This window comes from Carcharodon carcharias, chromosome 14, assembly GCF_017639515.1.
Source record: "Carcharodon carcharias isolate sCarCar2 chromosome 14, sCarCar2.pri, whole genome shotgun sequence".
NCBI lineage: Eukaryota > Metazoa > Chordata > Chondrichthyes > Lamniformes > Lamnidae > Carcharodon > Carcharodon carcharias.
Window position 1 is genome coordinate 75,869,355 of NC_054480.1, and position 19,289 is coordinate 75,888,643.

A 19,289-nucleotide genomic window follows, 5' to 3' on the forward strand; every position below is an offset into this window, starting at 1 on the left:
CGCTCTTTTATCCTATGCTTCCGCCGCTCTCCTTGCGCTCTTTTATCCTGTGTCCCACCACTCTCCTCGCGCTGTTTTATCCAGTGTCTCCGCTGCTCTCCTCACTTTCTTTTATCCTATGCTTCTGCCACTCTGCTTGCGCTCTTTTATCCTGTGTCCCACCGCTCTCCTCACGCTCTTTTATCCAGTGTTTCCGCCACTCTCCTCGCACTCTTTTATCCTGTGTCTCTGCTCTCCTCATGCTCTTTTATCCTGTGTCTCTGCGCTCCTCGCTTTCTTTTATCATATGTTTCCGCTGCTCTCCTCTGCACTTTTATCCTGTGTCTCCACCGCTCTCCTCGTGCTCTTTTATCCTGTGCCTCCGCTGCTATTCCTCGCACTCTTTTATTCTGTGTCTCCGCCGCTCTCCTCGCGCTCTTTTATCCTGTTTCTCCGCTCTCCTTGCGCTCTTTTATCCTGTGTCTCTGCTCTCCTCCTGCTCTTTTATCCTATGTCTCCGCCGCTCTCCTCACGCTCTTTTATCCAGTGTTTGCGCCACTCTCCTCGCGCTCTTTTATCCTGTGTCTCTGATCTCCTCAAGCTCTTTTATCCTGTGTCTCTGCGCTCCTCGCTTTCTTTTATCCTATGTTTCCGCAGCTCTCCATGCGCTCTTTTATCCTGTGTCTCCACCGCTCTCCTCGCGCTCTTTTATCCTGTGTCTCCACTTTCCTCGCGCTCTTTTATCCTTTGCCTCCGCTGCTCTCCTCGCAATCTTTTATCCTGTGTCTCCGCTGCTCTCCTCACGCTCTTTTATCCTGTGTCTCCGCTGCTCTCCTCGTGCTCTTTTATCCTGTGTCTCCACTGCTCTCCTCGCGCTATTTCATCCTGTGTCTCCTCTGCTCTCCTCGTGCTCTTTTATCCTGTGTCTCCACTGCTCTCCTTGCGCTATTTCTTCCTGTGTCTCCGCTGCTCTCCTCATGCTCTTTTATCCTATGTCTCGGCCGCTCTCCTCGCGCTCTTTTATCCTGTGTCTCTGCCACTCTCCTCGCGCACTTTTATCCTGTGTCTGCGCCACTCTCCTTGCTTTCCTTTATCCTATGTCTCCGCATTCCTCGCGCTCTTTTATCCTGTGACTCTGCTCTCCTCGCTTTCTTTTATCCTATGTTTCCGCTGCTCTCCTTGTGCTCTTTTATCCTATGTCTCTGCTCTCCTCGCGCTCTTTTATCCTGTTTCCCACCACTCTCCTCGCTTTCTTTTATCCTATGCTTCCGCCACTCTCCTTGTGCTCTTTTATCCTGTGTCCGACCGCTCTACTCGCGCTCTTTTACCCTGTGTCTCCGCTGCTCTACTCGCGTTCTTTTATACTGTGTCTCCACTGCTCTCCTCATGCTCTTTTATCCTGTGTCTCCGCTGCTCTCCTTGTGCTCTTTTATCCTGTGTCTCCACTGCTCTCCTCGCTTTCTTTTATCCTATGCTTCCGCCCTCTCCTTGCGCTCTTTTATCCTGTGTCCCACTGCTCCCCTCGCGCTCTTTTAGCCTGTGTCTCCGCTGCTCTCCTCGCGTTCTTTTATCCTGTGTCTCCGCTGCTCTACTCGTGCTCTTTTATCCTGTGTCTCGACCGCTCTCCTTGTGCTATTTCATCCTGTGTCTCCGCTGCTCTCCTCACGCTCTTTTATCCTATGTCTCGGCCGCTCTCCTCGCGCTCTTTTATCCTGTGTCTCGGCCGCTCTCATCGCGCTCTTTTATCCTGTGTCTCTGCCACTCTCATCCCCCTCTTTTATCCTGTGTCTCTGCCACTCTCCTCGCGCACTTTTATCCTGTGTCTCCGCCACTCTCCTTGCTCTCTTTTATCCTATGTCTCCGCATTCCTTGCGCTCTTTTATCCTATGTCTCTGCTCTCCTCACGCTCTTTTATCCTGTTTCCCACCGCTCTCCTCGCGCTCTTTTATCCTACGCTTCCGCCACTCTCCTTGTGCTCTTTTAATATTGTGTCCGACTGCTCTCCTCGCGCTCTTTTATCCTGTGTCTCCGCTGCTCTCCTCGCGTTCTTTTATCCTGTGTCTCCACTGCTCTCCTCGTGCTCTTTTATCCTGTGTCTCCACCGCTCTCCTCGCGCTCTTTTATCCTGTGTCTCCACCGCTCTCCTCGCGCTCTTTTATCCTGTGTCTCCACTGCTCTCCTCATGCTCTTTTATCCTGTGGCTCCCCTGCTCTCCTCATCCTCTTTTTTCCTGTGTCTCCACTGCTCTCCTCGCTTTCTTTTATCCTATGCTTCTGCCACTCTCCTTGCGCTCTTTTATCCTGTGTCCCACCGCTCTCCTCACGCTCTTTTATCCAGTGTTTCCGCCACTCTCCTCGCACTCTTTTATCCTGTGTCTCTGCTCTCCTCATGCTCTTTTATCCTGTGTCTCTGCGCTCCTCGCTTTCTTTTATCATATGTTTCCGCTGCTCTCCTCATGCACTTTTATCCTGTGTCTCGACCGCTCTCCTTGTGCTATTTCATCCTGTGTCTCCGCTGCTCTCCTCATTCTCTTTTATCCTGTGTCTCGACCGCTCTCCTTGTGCTATTTCATCCTGTGTCTCCGCTGCTCTCCTCACGCTCTTTTATCCTATGTCTCGGCCGCTCTCCTCGCGCTCTTTTATCCTGTGTCTCTGCCACTCTCCTCGCGCACTTTTATCCTGTGTCTCCGCCACTCTCCTTGCTTTCTTTTATCCTATGTCTCCGCATTCCTCGCGCTCTTTTATCCTGTGTCTCTGCTCTCCTCGCTTTCTTTTATCCTATGTTTCCGCTGCTCTCCTTGCGCTCTTTTATCCTATGTCTCTGCTCTCCTCACGCTCTTTTATCCTGTTTCCCACCGCTCTCCTCGCTTTCTTTTATCCTACGCTTCCGCCACTCTCCTTGTGCTCTTTTAATATTGTGTCCGACTGCTCTCCTCGCGCTCTTTTATCCTGTGTCTCCGCTGCTCTCCTCGCGTTCTTTTATCCTGTGTCTCCACTGCTCTCCTTGTGCTCTTTTATCCTGTGTCTCCACCGCTCTCCTCGCGCTCTTTTATCCTGTGTCTCCACCACTCTCCTCGTGCTCTTTTATCCTGTGTCTCTGCTCTCCTCATGCTCTTTTATCCTATGTCTGCTCTCCTCGCTTTCTTTTATCCTATGTTTCCGCCGCTCTCCTTGCGCTCTTTTATCCTGTGTCCCACCGCTCTCCTCGCGCTCTTTTATCCTGTGTCTCCGCTGCTCTCCTCGCATTCCTTTATCCTGTGTCTCCACTGCTCTACTCGTGCTCTTTTATCCTGTGTCTCCACCGCTCTCCTCGCGCTCTTTTATCCTGTGTCTCCGCTGCTACTCCTCGCGCTCTTTTATACTGTGTCTCCACTGCTCTCCTCATGCTCTTTTATCCTGTGTCTCCCCTGCTCTCCTCGTCCTCTTTTTTCCTGTGTCTCCACTGCTCTCCTCGCTTTCTTTTATCCTATGCTTCTGCCACTCTCCTTGCGCTCTTTTATCCTGTGTCCCACCGCTCTCCTCACGCTCTTTTATCCAGTTTTTCCGCCACTCTCCTTGCACTCTTTTATCCTGTGTCTCTGCTCTCCTCATGCTCTTTGATCCTGTGTCTCTGCGCTCCTCGCTTTCTTTTATCCTATGTTTCCGCAGCTCTCCTCATGCACTTTTATCCTGTGTCTCCACCGCTCTCCTCGTGCTCTTTTATCCTGTGCCTCCGCTGCTACTCCTCGCACTCTTTTATCCTGTGTCTCCGCCGCTCTCCTCGCGTTCTTTTATCCTGTTTCTCCGCTCTCCTTGCGCTCTTTTATCCTGTGTCTCTGCTCTCCTCACGCTCTTTTATCCTGTGTCTCTGCGCTCCTCGCTTTCTTTTATCCTATGTTTCCGCAGCTCTCCTCGCACTTTTTTATCCTGTGTCTCCGCTGCTCTCCTCACGCTCTTTTATCCTGTGTCTCCGCTGCTCTCCTCGTGCTCTTTTATCCTGTGTCTCCACTGCTCTCCTCGCGCTATTTCATCCTGTGTCTCCTCTACTCTCCTCGTGCTCTTTTATCCTGTGTCTCCACTGCTCTCCTTGTGCTATTTCATCCTGTGTCTCCGCTGCTCTCCTCATGCTCTTTTATCCTATGTCTCGGCCGCTCTCCTCGCGCTCTTTTATCCTGTGTCTCTGCCACTCTCATCCCGCTCTTTTATCCTGTGACTCTGCCACTCTCCTCGCGCACTTTTATCCTGTGTCTGCGCCACTCTCCTTGCTTTCCTTTATCCTATGTCTCCGCATTCCTCGCGCTCTTTTATCCTGTGTCTCTGCTCTCCTCGCTTTCTTTTATCCTATGTCTCTGCTCTCCTCGTGCTCTTTTATCCTGTTTCCCACCGCTCTCCTCGCTTTCTTTTATCCTATGCTTCCGCCACTCTCCTTGCGCTCTTTTATCCTGTGTCTCCACCGCTCTCCTCGCCCTCTTTTATCCTGTGTCTCCGCTGCTACTCCTCGCGCTCTTTTATACCGTGTATCCACTGCTCTCCTAATGCTCTTTTATCCTGTGTCTCCACTGCTCTCCTCGTGCTCTTTTATCCTGTGTCGCCACTGCTCGCCTCGCTTTCTTTTATCCTATGCTTCCGCCGCTCTCCTTGTGCTCTTTTATCCTGTGTCCCACCGCTCTCGTCACGCTCTTTTATCCTGTGCCTCCACCGCTCTCCTTGCGCTCTTTTATCCTGTGTCTTCACCGCTCTCCTCGTGCTCTTTTATCCTGTGTCTCCACCGCTCTCCTCACGCTCTTTTGTCCTGTGTCTCCACCGCTCTCCTCGCGCTCTTTTATCCTGTGTCTCCACTGCTCTCCTCGTGCTCTTTTATCCTGTGTCTCCACCGCTCTCCTCGTGCTCTTTTATCCTGTGTCTCTGCTCTCCTCGCGCTCTTTTATCCTATGTCTCTGCTCTCCTCACGCTCTTTTATCCTATGTCTCCACCGCTCTCCTCACGCTCTTTTATCCAGTGTTTCCGCCACTCTCCTCGTGCTCTTTTATCCTTTGTCTCTGCTCTCCTCACGCTCTTTTATCCTGGATCTCTGCGCTACTCGCTTTCTTTTATCCTATGTTTCCGCAGCTCTCCTTGCGCTCTTTTATCCTGTGTCTCCACCGCTCTCCTCGCGCTCTTTTATCCTGTGTCTCCACTCTCCTTGCGCTCTTTCATCCTGTGTTTCCGCTGCTCTCCTCATGCACTTTTATCCTGTTTCTCCACCGCTCTCCTCGTGCTCTTTTATCCTGTGCCTCCGCTGCTATTCCTCGCGCTCTTTTATACTGTGTCTCCGCTGCTCTCCTCGTGCTCTTTTATCCTGTGTCTCCACTGTCCTTGCACTCTTTTATCCTGTGTCTCTGCGCTCCTCGCTTTCTTTTATCCTATGTTTCCGCAGCTCTCCTTGCGCTCTTTTTTCCTGTGTCTCCACTCTCCTCGCGCTCTTTCATCCTGTGTTTTCGCTGCTCTCCTCATGCACTTTTATCCTGTTTCTCCACCGCTCTCCTCGTGCTCTTTTATCCTGTGCCTCCACTGCTATTCCTCGCGCTCTTTTATACTGTGTCTCCGCTGCTCTCCTCGTGCTCTTTTATCCTGTGTCTCCACTGTCCTTGCACTCTTTTATCCTGTGTCTCTGCGCTCCTCGCTTTCTTTTATCCTATGTTTCCGCAGCTCTCCTTGCGCTCTTTTTTCCTGTGTCTCCACCGCTCTCCTCGCGCTCTTTTATCCTGTGTCTCCGCTGCTCTCCTCGCGCTCTTTTATCTTATGTCTCCGCTCTCCTCGCGCTCTTTTATCCTGTGTCTCTGCTCTCCTCGTGCTCTTTTATCCTGTGTGTCCGCCGCTCTCCTCACGGTCCTTCATTAACAACCAATTATTCCGCTTTCAGCTGTAAAACACAATTGCAGCTTAATGTGCAAACACAGTGGGGTTGTTTTACTAAAATGCACACATTGGCCCCAGGTCTCTACTTCACTGGTAATTACATTGACGAGTCACTGAATTACAACTAGAGAAAACCAACCCCCGGACTTGTTCAGACACATGGCAGTGATTTTTAGCTTCATTAAATAGGGAAACTTATTGTAAATTCACCTGCTCTGGATAAAACACAACCCTGCTAGACACAGCATCAATACCTTCCCCTTAAATCCAATAATTCAGCAGTCACAGAACTAAGAATATGATTCTCTTTTCCTCCTTGTAAATTGTCCTGTTGTTTCTCTGAGATAATAACCATAGGCTGGCTGCTTGCAGCAGCAACAAGACAATAAAGGCCAACAAAGGAACAGAGAATGAGGCAAGTGACTACTATGAAACCAAGTTTCATGCTTAATGCTGATTATTTTCCCCAGCCAACTGAAATCACTAGCAAACACAGACTATGTAGGTAATGACAAATTGTACCATCATAAATGATGCAGAAATGCTGCTGCTGAGCAACTTGGCAGTATAATGCATCAGATCCCAAGTCAATAACAACTTGCATTTACATAGCACCTTTGATAAAGAAAGACACCTCAAGGTGTTCCACAGAGTCATTCTCAGAAAAAGGATGTCTGATCTAAGAAGATATCAGATAGGGTAACCAAAAGTTTGAAATAGCATGTTTTGGAGGGTCTTAAAGGAGAGGAACTTAGGGAGAGAATGCCACAGAGTGGGGCCTAAGTGCTAAAGAAATATGGAGACAGCAGGAGATTGGGAGAGGGAGGGAGGGAGGAGAGTATTTATGCATGCTAAGTCAGAAGATGAGCTCCAAGAGTGTTGTGTACTGGAAGTGGTTACACATAAGGAGATGTGAAGCCAGGAAGGAGTATAAACACATAGGGAACAGAGTCAATGTAGGTTAGCAAGGCTGAGGGTGATGGGCAATAGGATTATTATGGGCAGCTCAGTTCTGACCAGCTGAAGTTCACAGAAGAATGAAAATGGTAGGCTGACCAGGAGAATACTGAGATAATCAGGTCTAGAGATTACAAAAGGCATGAACAAAGTTATCAGTAGCAGGTCGCTGAGGTAGGAATAGGCCACATGGGTACTGTTAGAGAGCTGACTTTGTGATGGGGACATGCGGAATCAAAAAAGCAACAATAACTTTAGTCTGAATGTTCAAAGGGAGGCAGAAAGGGCTAAAGGGGAGATGGAAAAAAAGTGATAGGGGGTCAAGGGAGGGGGACAGCCTGGGCCATTGTTTGGCTTGGTGGGCAGGAGGGGGAAGGGGCTGAACTGATGGTCTCAAATTTAGTGACAAAGGAGTCCATAAGGCTCCTTACACCTCAAGCCATTAGGGGACTGAGACCTGAGTTGAGGTGAAGATGGAGGGCCAGGGGAATGGATGCAAAGGCAACAGTTGGAAGTGGAGGAAAAAAGCTGGAGCTTATCATTGTTCTCCAGGATCATTCGGGAGGAGTGGGTGGCTTGAAAGTGGAGATTCAGGCCCACTTGATGTGGTCCAGCCAGTTCTACTGATAGACAATTAAACAAGCTGTGTGGGTCTTGGATTTGGAGTGAAAACAGGTCCTGAACCAATTGGAACCACCAGGATCAGAGAGATTAAAGGTTTTTCTGGGAACAATAGCAAAGGCAAAGATGAGGGAGTGGCTGAGCAAACTGACAACTGAAGTATCATGGTGAATGGAGGGCTAAAACTGCTATGCAATTAGATTGAAATTGTGGGGGTGGGGGATTTTTCCCATGAGGCAGATGCAGAAGGAAGTGGGTTTGGAAGGTTAGCAGGGTGATATATGGGCTGTGTCAATGATTACGACCATACAGAGGTGCCATGGCCAATGGCAAGGTTGAGTGGGTGGTCATGGATATGGATAGAAAACAAGAGGGCAACGAGTTTAAAGGTGAGGGGGGAAAGCAGAGTGGTGATGGTGATTGAAATCATCAAGAATGATGAGACATTCAATGCAGAGGCTGATAGAGGAAAGAAATCTGTTAGCAGTTTGGGATGGAGACCAAGGGGAATGAGAATTCTAAAATCAGATGCATAATACTTGAAAAATTATTCAGTCCCCTAATGGCTTTACAACTGTATCACTGTTTACCACTTTTAACTGTTCTGTAGAAGCCACTGATGCAGAAAATTTGAGGAGGGTTCCACTGCAGCAAGCAGCTCTGGGTCAACACAAACTCAGGTCCATTACTAGGGAGGCAAACAGGCTGACACCATGAAACGTGCGAGCGAGCATCAGTGAAATGACTAAGCAGTGAACATTTATAACATTCCTTGGCCTCTAATCACTTTCCTTAGACAACACATCTTGAGGCTACCCAGGCCACTTTTACATTGCTTGAGATCCATGCTGGTGCTACCAGGGTAGAACTCATGTTGCTGGTTGCTGGCCCAAAGCTGCTTATAAATATGGCTGGCTATCCAGTAGGATCAGTTTTGGGTGGAATTTTTAGACTGCTGACATCATCTGCTTATTAGGTTTGCTGCTGGGGCATGAGCCTGTGCTTTGGGAGGCAGTGGCACTGGGACAACATGAAAGCAATTTTATTCACATATAGCAAGGACAAGATCAGCAGCCATCTAGCACAAATCGATTAAACCCTCCAGGCCAAGTCATTTTCCAATCCTCACTGGATACAGCTGAGGTGCAGAGGATTGAAGGTCTGCTAATGCTGCACCTTTGTTCAAAAAGTGGGCGAGCAATAGACAGAATAATTACAGTCCAGTCAGTCTGACCTCAGTGGTGGGCAAATTATTGAAATCAATTCTGAGAGACAAGATTGATCAAGGGCAGTCAGCACAGATTGAAGGGAAGGTCGTGTCTGACTGATTTGATTGAATTTTTGAGGAAGTAACAAGGAGGACCGAAGAGGGCAGTGGAGTTGATGTGGTCTACATGGATTTTAGCAAGGCTTTTAACAAGGTCCCACATGGGAGCCCATGGGATCCAGGGGAACATAGCAAGCTGGATACAAATTTGGCTCAGTGGCAGGAAACAAAGGGAATTGTTGATGGATATTTTTGTGACTGGAAGGTTGCTTCCATTGGGATTACCCAGAGTTCAGTACAAGGACCCCTGCTTTTTGTGGCATATGTTAATGATTTGGACGTAAATGTAGGGGGAATGATCAAGACGTTTGTACATGACACAAACTGGCTGTGCAGTAGCTAGTAAGGGGGATTGCCGTAGACTGCAGGAGATATCAATGGACTGGTCAGATGGGCAGAAAAGTGGAAAATGGGATTCAACCCAGAGAGGTGTGAGGTGATGTATTTGGGGAGGTCAATAAAGGCAAAGAATTACACAATAAATAGGAGGATAATTAGAGGTGTAGAGGAAGTGAGGGACCTTGGAGTGAATGTCCACAGATCCCTGAAGGTAGCAGGACAGGTGGTTAAGGTGGTATATGGAATCTTTTCATTTATTAGCTGAGACAGAGAATACAGCAGCAAGGAGGTTATGCAGGAACTATATAAAACACTAATTAGGCCGCAACTTGAGTACTGAGTGAAGTTCTGGTCACCTCATTGCAGAAAAGATGTCACTGCATTTGAGAGGGTACAGAGGAGATTTACAAGGATGCTGCCAGGACTGGGAAGTTGCAGGTATGAGGAAAGATTGGATAGGCTGGGGTTGTTCTCCTTGGAACACAGGAAGCTGAGAAGAAATTTGATCGAGATGAACAAAATTGAGGGGGACCTGGATAGTGTGGATAGGAAGAGCTTATTTACTTTAGCAGAAGGGTCAGTGACTAGGGGGCATAGATTTAAAATTGGTAGAAAGGTTAGAAGGGAGACGAGGAAAGTTTTTTTTCACCCTAAGCATTGTGGGTGTCTTGAACTCACTGCTTGAAAAGAGAATTAGAGGCAGGAACCCTCAGCTCATTTGAAAGGTGTCTGGATGTGCACCTCAAGTGCTGTAACTTGCAGGACAGAGGACCAAATGCTGGAAAGTGGGATTAGGCTGGGTGGCTCATTTTTTGGCTGGCACAGATACGATGGGCTGAGTGGCCTCTTTCTGTGCTGTAAACTTTCTATAATTCTAATAAAGCTTCTCCCAAACTACCCATTGAAATATTCTCAGCTCAGATATCATGTTCCCTCCACTCCACCTCCAAACTAAATCGCAATCACAAAGTCAGAAGTTCGGATGTTAAGGTCATTGACCTAGAGTCATGGGGTCATTATGTCACAGAAGGTGACCATAACCTGAAACATGAACTCAGTTTCTCTGTCCGCAGATCTCAGACACTACAGCACTGAAATGACAACTTTGATTGCTGAGCTCAGGTTTTACAGTGGGGCTTGGGCCCACAACATTCTGATTCAAATGAGTGCACTATCAGTTTCCACTTTTTGCATTAGTGGACCGAGGCCTTTGTACTCTTGTAATGTTTGAAGAAATGCTACTTGGGAAGGTGATGAGGTTGAGAGTTGCATCCCAGTAATTCCACACTCCAAGCTCTACACACTGAAGATAACAACAGAGAACTGAGTAAATCGACTGCAAAACAAAGGTTAGCTCCAATCATCATGTTGGGAGTGATATATTAGCATCTGTCAAAGGTTAGCTAAGAAATAGGAAGAGAATCAGGATAAATGGGTCATTTTCAGGTTGTCAAACTGGAACTAATAGGGCGCCACAGGTATCAGTGCTGGGGCGACAACTATTTACAATCTATATTCATGACTTGGATGAAGGGACTGAGTGTACTGCAGCGAAATTTGCTGGATATACAGGTAGGTAGGAAAGCAAGTTGTGAGGAGGATGTAGAGTCTGCAAAGGGATGCAGATAGGTTAAGTGAGTGGGTAAAAACATGACAGGCTGAGGAAAATGTGAGGTTATCCATTTAAGTGGGAAGAGGAAGAGGAAAAAAAGTGGAATATTTAAATGGAGATACGTGACAGAATGCTACGATACAGAGGGATTTGGTTATCCTTTTACAGAAAAGGAAGCCAGCTAGCAGATACAGCAAGTAATTCAGAAGGCAAACAGAATGTTGATATTTACTGAAGAGCGATGGAGGATAAAATAAGGGCAGTCTTGTTAAAATTGTACAGGGCATTGGTGAGACCACACCTGGGGTGCTGCGTATAGTTTGGTCTCCTAATTTTAAGGAGGGATATACTTGTATTGGAGACTGTTCAGAGAAGGTTCACTTGGTTGATCCAATAAGACAACCCCTTTATCCCAGGAAAGGTTGAACAGGTTGAATTGCATTGCAATTTAGAAGAATGAGAGGTGACCTTATTGAAACATAAGATTCTGAGTGGTTTTGAAAGGGTAGATGCTGAGAAGGTGTTTCCCCTCAGGGGTTTATTTAGTCTTAGGGGGCACAGATTCAGAATAAGGAGCCTTCCATTTAAGGTAGAAATTAGGAAGAATTTCTTCCGAGTTGTTGGTCATTGGAATTCTCTTCCTTATAGCAGTGAAGGCTGGGTCACTGAAAAATTCAAGGTTCAGCTAGACAGATTTTTGACCAACAAAGGAGTCAAGAGTTATGAGAGTCAAGGGTTATGGGAGGCAGGCAGGAAAGTGCAGTTACGGCCACCATCAGATCAGCCTTGATCTCATTGAATGGCGAAGCAGGATAAATGGGCCAAAAGGCCTATTCTTGCTCCTATTTCTTACATTATCTTATCTTCAATGATCAATTCAATTAGTCTTAGAATGTGGTGTTATTTATCTCCATATGAATATACTATTAATTTGGGTAGTTCCTATGTCACCCTCAACACCAGATCTTCAATGCTTCTTTTGTCATTGTTTCTCAGGTAAGGTCATTATGCACGACCCATTCGCCATGCGGCCTTTCTTCGGATACAACTTCGGCAGGTACCTATCGCACTGGCTCAGCATGGAGCACAGGCCCAGCTCAAAACTTCCCAAGATCTTCCATGTCAACTGGTTCCTCAAAGATAATCAGAACAACTACCTGTGGCCAGGCTTCGGGGAGAACTGTCGGGTCCTGGAGTGGATATTCCGGAGAATCGAGGGAGAGGACTGCGCCAAGCTGTCTCCTTTGGGCTTCATTCCCACAAACAACGCCCTGAACCTCAAGGGCCTTGGCAAAGTGAACATGGACGCACTGTTCAGCGTTGAGAGAGAATTCTGGGAAGAGGAAATAGAAGCGATCCGAAAATATTTTGAAGATCAGGTCAACATTGACCTTCCCAGTGATGTGGCCAATCAACTGCTGCAGTTGGAACAAAGAATTAATCAGCTGTAATGAGGGAGCGGAACACAAAAATAAGGATACAGAACCTCTCCCAATGGGTCACCTGGTTAAGGGAGTGAGTAACTAATTTGTACAGATGAGGAGCACTCACTTCCCTCCCATTTAGCCGTTGATCTATGCTGGGTTAATTAACCTCACTCTGACAGATATCAGGGGCAGTCATCCTTAATGTCTCATGGGTCAGGGAGGGGAAATTCAGCCAGCGTTCCCACTCAGTTGCTTCTTAGTGATGTTTGCTGCACAGGCTGTTTGTGTGTGCGTGCGTATGTGTGTGTTTGCTTCAGCTGAACACAAATTGGGTTTGTTCAATGATTCACTTTCAAGGTTCATGTGTAAAGTATAGGCTGAGTTGAGAGTAGGGGAGGGCAGAGAGAGGGGGGGTGGATGAGGGAGAGGAGATGGGGGCAGAGGGAAGGGGTGGGGGAGGGCCTGGCGGAAGGAATGGCAAAACCAAATGGAGGACCATTTTCTGATTACCATAACTCGAACTATAAAGATTTAACAGATCATTATTCTGATTTAGTTTCAAGCTGTAATTAATGTATTTGATGTGGTTTGTATGTAGCTTATATTGTTTAAACATTAATATTAATTGGGTTGGAATCAACCTTGACTTTAGTTTCAGAACACCAGTGATAACGCGTAGTGAACTGTTGTTGAGTATTAATGTAGTAATGTAAACTCCAAAGGATTATGACTTTTTTTCCTGCATTCAAATTAATCTTTTTTTTAACATAAGGGTGTGCTTCGTTTTTGTAACTTATTATGTAACATCAATGCTTTATTTAAGTCACAGTGAGATTCATATTCATTAAAAAAAACATTTTTATAATGGAAATGTCTTCTATGTGTTCAATATTGGAATTCTAAAAGTCCTATCTTAATCAGAAAGAAAATGTGAAGTATTTCCCCCTTTACTGAGATACTGAAATTAGTCAGCTGTGGATTAACTATTGTACAGCATAAAGAATCGCATGGAACAGTTAAGTGTGGGGAAGATATAAATGAGTTAGATTAATTTCATAAGAAACCATGAAACAAACAAAGACCTCTCACCCTTCCACACATCACATACGTCGATCTCCCCTATCACGAACTCTACTGCAAACATTTAATTTCCTTCCACACAGCCCATATACAATCTTTCCAATCATGGACTTTACCTCAACAAAAACAGAATTACCTGGAAAAACTCAGCAGGTCTGGCAGCATCAGCGGAGAAGAAAAGAGTTGACCTTTCGAGTCCTCATGACCCTTCGACAGAACTTGAGTTCGAGTCCAAGAAAGAGTTGAAATATAAGCTGGTTTAAGGTGTGTGTGTGGGGGGCGGAGAGATAGAGAGAGAGAGAGGTGGGGGGGGGTGTGGTTGTAGGGACAAACAAGCAGTGATAGAAGCAGATCATCAAAAGATGTCAACGACAATAGTACAACAGAACACATAGGTGTTAAAGTTGGTGATATTATCTAAACGAATGTGCTAATTAAGAATGGATGGTAGGGCACTCAAGGTATAGCTCTAGTGGGGGGTTTTTTTTATATATAATGGAAATAGGTGGGAAAAGGAAAATCTTTATAATTTATTGGAAAAAAAGGAAGGGGGAAACAGAAAGGGGGTGGGGATGGGGGAAGGAGCTCACGACCTAAAGTTGTTGAATTCAATATTCAGTCCGGAAGGCTGTAAAGTCCCTAGTCGGAAGATGAGGTGTTGTTCCTCCAGTTTATGTTGGGCTTCACTGGAACAATGCAGCAAGCCAAGGACAGACATGTGGGCAAGAAAGCAGGGTGGAGTGTTAAAATGGCAAGCGACAGGGAGGTTTGGGTCATTCTTGTGGACAGACCGCAGGTGTTCTGCAAAGCGGTCGCCCAGTTTACGTTTGGTCTCTCCAATGTAGAGGAGACCACATTGGGAGCAACGAATGCAATAGACTAAGTTGGGGGAAATGCAAGTGAAATGCTGCTTCACTTGAAAGGAGTGTTTGGGTCCTTGGACGGTGAGGAGAGAGGAAGTGAAGGGGCAGGTGTTGCATCTTTTGCGTGGGCATGGGGTGGTGCCATAGGAGGGGGTTGAGGAGTAGGGGGTGATGGAGGAGTGGACCAGGGTGTCCCAGAGGGAGCGATCCCTATGGAATGCCGATAAAGGGGGTGAATGGAAAATGTGTTTGGTGGTGGCATCATGCTGGAGTTGGCGGAAATGGCAGAGGATGATCCTTTGAATGCGGAGGCTGGTGGGGTGATAAGTGAGGACAAGGGGGACCCTATCATGTTTCTGGGAGGTTGGAGAAGGCGTGAGGGCGGATGCGCGGGAGATGGGCCAGACACGGTTGAGGGCCCTGTCAACGACCGTGGGTGGAAAACCTTGGTTAAGGAAGAAGGAGGACATGTCAGAGGAACTGTTTTTGAATGTAGCATCATCGGAACAGATGCGACGGAGGTGAAGGAACTGAGAGAATGGGATGGAGCCCTTACAGGAAGCGGGGTGTGAGGAGCTGTAGTCGAGATAGCTGTGGGAGTCGGTGGGTTTGTAATGGATATTGGTGGACAGTCTATCACCAGAGATTGAGACAGAGAGGTCAAGGAAGGGAAGGGAAATGTCAGAGATGGACCACGTGAAAATGATGGAGGGGTGGAGATTGGAAGCAAAATTAATAAATTGTTCCAAGTCCCGACAAGAGCATGAAGCGGCACCGAAGTAATCATCGATGTACCGGAGAAAGAGTTGTGGAAGGGGGCCGGAGTAGGACTGCAACAAGGAATGTTCCACATACCCCATAAAGAGACAGGCATAGCTGGGGCCCATGCGGGTACCCATAGCCACACCTTTTATTTGGAGGAAGTGAGAGGAGTTGAAGGAGAAATTGTTCAGCGTGAGAACAAGTTCAGCCAGACGGAGGAGAGTAGTGGTGGATGGGGATTGTTCGGGCCTCTGTTCAAGGAAGAAGCTAAGGGCCCTCAGACCATCCTGGTGGGGGATGGAGGTGTAGAGGGATTGGACGTCCATGGTGAAGAGGAAGTGGTTGGGGCCAGAGAACTGGAAATTGTTGATGTGACGTAAGGTGTCAGAGGAATCACGGATGTAGGTGGGAAGGGACTGGACAAGGGGATAGAGAAGGGAGTCAAGATAACGAGAAATGAGTTCTGTGGGGCAGGAGCAAGCTGAGACGATCGGTCTACCGGGGCAGTTCTGTTTGTGGATTTTGGGTAGGAGATAGAAGCGGGCCGTCCGAGGTTGGGCGACTATCAGGTTGGAAGCTGTGGGAGGGAGATCCCCAGAGGAGATGAGGTCAGTGACAGTCCTGGAAACAATGGCTTGATGTTCAGTGGTGGGGTCATGGTCCAGGGAGAGGTAGGAGGAAGTGTCTGCAAGCTGACGCTCAGCCTCCGCGAGGTAGAGGTCAGTGCGCCAGACAACAACAGCACCACCCTTGTCAGCGGGTTTGATGACAATGTCAGGGTTGGACCTGAGAGAATGGAGTGCAGTAAGTTCAGAGAGAGACAGGTTAGAATGGGTGAGAGGAGCAGAGAAATTGAGACAACTAATGTCGCTCCGACAGTTCTCAATGAAAAGATCGAGAGAAGGTAAGAATCCAGAGGGAGGGGTCCAGGTGGAGGGAGAATATTGGAGATGGGTAAAAGGATCCGTTGAACTGGGAGAGGACTCCTGCCCAAAGAAGTGAGCCCGGAGACGAAGACGGCGGAAGAAGAGTTCAGTATCATGCCGAGCCCGATATTCATTGAGGTGAGGGCGTAAGGGTATGAAACTAAGTCCTTTGCTGAGCACTGAACGTTCAGCATTGGAGAGGGGAAGGTCAGGGGGTATAGTGAATACACGGCTGGGGTTGGGATTGGAAGATGGGGTGGGGACGGAGGGACAGGCCGGGGTGGAGGGTCCTAGATGGGTGTTGGTGTCGATGAGTTGTTGGAGCTTGCGTTCCTTAGCACTTGAGAGAAAGAGAAAAAGTTTCTTGTTGAGGCGTCGGATGAGCCGAAGGATAAAATGAAACTGGGGGCACGCGCAGCTTTGAAAAAGGGTACGGCAGTGCTGCTGGAGGGAGAGGTCGAGTGTGTTCATATGGCGACGTATGGCACTGAGTGTGGATCTCAGAATGTGACGGGAACAGCAGTCCGAGAAACGTTTTATGTCCCGGAGATACCTGTAATCCTGGGTGGGTTCGAAACATGAGGGGTGGAATTTCAGTTGAAATCCACGTGGGGTAAGTCGGAGACGGAGACAGCCACTGAGAACGGAGATATGGCTGTGAAAGCGGGTTTTAGTAAACACCTTGTCAAACACTAGGAGGGAAATGGAAAGCAAGGAAGGTGAGCAAGACAACAGAGAGATACGGAAATCTTGTCGCAGAAAGGAACAGAACTTCTTCAAGGAGGTAGGCATTTCTTGAAGAGCAGTGGCAGTCAATTAAACACAGAGATAAAAACAAAAAACCTGCGGATGCTGGAAATCCAAAACAAAAACAGAATTACCTGGAAAGACTCAGCAGGTCTGGCAGCATCGGCGGAGAAGAAAAGAGTTGACGTTTCGAGTCCTCATGACCCTTCGACAGAACTTGAGTTCGAGTTCAAGAAAGAGTTGAAATATAAGCTGGTTTAAGGTGTGTGTGTGGGGGGCGGAGAGATAGAGAGAGAGAGAGGTGGGGGGGGGTGTGGTTGTAGGGACAAACAAGCAGTGATAGAAGCAGATCATCAAAAGATGTCAACGACAATAGTACAATAGAATACATAGGTGTTAAAGTTGGTGATATTATCTAAACGAATGTGCTAATTAAGAATGGATGGTAGGGCACTCAAGGTATAGCTCTAGTGGGTTTTTTTTTTATATATAATGGAAATAGGTGGGAAAAGGAAAATCTTTATAATTTATTGGAAAAAAAAGGAAAGGGGAAACAGAAAGGGGGTGGGGATGGGGGAAGGAGCTCACGACCTAAAGTTGTTGAATTCAATATTCAGTCCGGAAGGCTGTAAAGTCCCTAGTCGGAAGATGAGGTGTTGTTCCTCCAGTTTACGTTGGGCTTCACTAGAACAATGCAGCAAGCCAAGGACAGACATGTGGGCAAGAGAGCAGGGTGGAGTGTTAAAATGGCAAGCGACAGGGAGGTTTGGGTCATTCTTGTGGACAGACCGCAGGTGTTCTGCAAAGCGGTCGCCCAGTTTACGTTTGGTTTCTCCAATGTAGAGGAGACCACATTGGGAGCAACGAATGCAATAGACTAAGTTGGGGGAAATGCAAGTGAAATGCTGCTTCACTTGAAAGGAGTGTTTGGGTCCTTGGACGGTGAGGAGAGAGGAAGTGAAGGGGCAGGTGTTGCATCTTTTGCGTGGGCATGGGGTGGTGCTGTAGGAGGGGGTTGAGGAGTAGGGGGTGATGGAGGAGTGGACCAGGGTGTCCCAGAGGAAGCAATCCCTACGGAATGCCGATAAGGGGGGTGAAGGGAAAATGTGTTTGGTGGTGGCATCATGCTGGAGTTGGCGGAAATGGCGGAGGATGATCCTTTGAATGCGGAGGCTGGTGGGGTGATAAGTGAGGACAAGGGGGACCCTATCATGTTTCTGGGAGGGAGGAGAAGGCGTGAGGGCGGATGCGCGAGAGATGGGCCGGACACGGTTGAGGGCCCTGTTAACGACCGTGGGTGGAAAACCTTGGTTAAGGAAGAAGGAGGACATGTTAGAGGAACTGTTTTTGAATGTAGCATCATCGGAACAGATGCGACGGAGGCGAAGGAACTGAGAGAATGGGATGGAGTCCTTACAGGAAGCGGGGTGTTGGAGCTGTAGTCGAGATAGTTGTGGGAGTCGGTGGGTTTGTAATGGATATTGGTGGACAGTCTATCACCAGAGATTGAGACAGAGAGGTCAAGGAAGGGAAGGGAAATGTCAGAGATGGACCACGTGAAAATGATGGAGGGGTGGAGATTGGAAGCAAAATTAATAAATTTTTCCAAGTCCCGACAAGAGCATGAAGCGGCTCTTATGGACTTTACCTCACTCATTTAAATTAGTCTACCCTATCATGGACTCTACCACACCCGTAGTACAACTAAGAGGAAGCTAGGTAAGTACATATGGGCAAAAAGAATAGGTGCTGATAAGATGTGGTGAATCAGAGTGGCAGGATGCTCATGTGGAGCATCAACACTGGTTTAGACCAGCTGAGCCCTTGTTTACATAGATTTTATGTAATTTCATCTCCTTTCACACACCATGTACAGTCCATGTATCATGAACTCTATAACTATTTAACCTCCACAGATCAAAACAGGTACATAGGGCATAGTAGGTTCAGTAGACCTGACAGTAAGCAGGTCTAAGTAATGCAGAGGAGCAATCAACAAAGCCAATAGGGTGTGGAAATGGACAGCAAAAATAGTAGGGTGCTGCCCAGGAAGTCATAATCAAACCATTCAGTGGTCTGGTCAAGTGGAACCTCAAGTACTGGGTCCAGTTTATCATTGAGACACAAGGCAGTGCAGAGAGAAGCCCTGAGTTGGTGTACTTTGAAAGGCAGGACACAATTTTGAGCCTTGAAAGGGGGCATCTGACAGCTGATTTTATAACTGTATAGGAGAGGTTTAAAGGGATGGAAAAGATTAATCCTTTAATTAAACGGTGGGGATCTGGATAAAGAGACACAGGCTCAAATGAATAAAAGGCAATTTTAGTCCTGATATCAGGAAATTCTTCTTCAAATAGAAAATAATCAACATATGGATAGAATAGTGGAAGTGAAAACTCTGGAATTAAGCAAGAAACAATTGAATTCTGTAATGAAAGGATATTAGGGCTATTTTAAATGGATGAACAGGGATCAGTGTCCTGTCAAATAGTATAATTACAACAGTGGATAGGGCTTTAAACTAAAAAGAAGAGGGATGTGCCATGGTGAATGGAAATTTAGAAATCTAAAGAGAAAGGTCAAGGCAATTGAGCATTATAGCAAAGCAGAGTGGGACAGGAGTTTAGCAGTAATAGTGCATCAGCAAATAAGGTCCATGCAAAGAATTGTAGTAAAAACATAAAATTATAGGCTCTTTATCTGAATGCAGGATGAATTTGTAACAGGATAGATGATGAGTGGCACAAACAAAGATGAATGTGTTTGATATAAT

General features: G+C 47.1%; 1 protein-coding gene across 1 annotated transcript in view; it reads left to right on the plus strand.

Moving 5' to 3' along the window:
* LOC121287105 (phosphoenolpyruvate carboxykinase, cytosolic [GTP]-like) overlaps window positions 1-12,162 on the plus strand; it is an 834,642-nt gene extending 822,480 nt beyond the window's left edge. Inside the window, exon 8 of the mRNA XM_041204653.1 lies at window positions 11,708-12,162. Within this exon, the coding sequence (XP_041060587.1) occupies window positions 11,708-12,162 (455 nt within the window). The remainder of the gene's footprint in view (window positions 1-11,707) is intronic.
* Window positions 12,163-19,289: the final 7,127 nt, after the last annotated feature.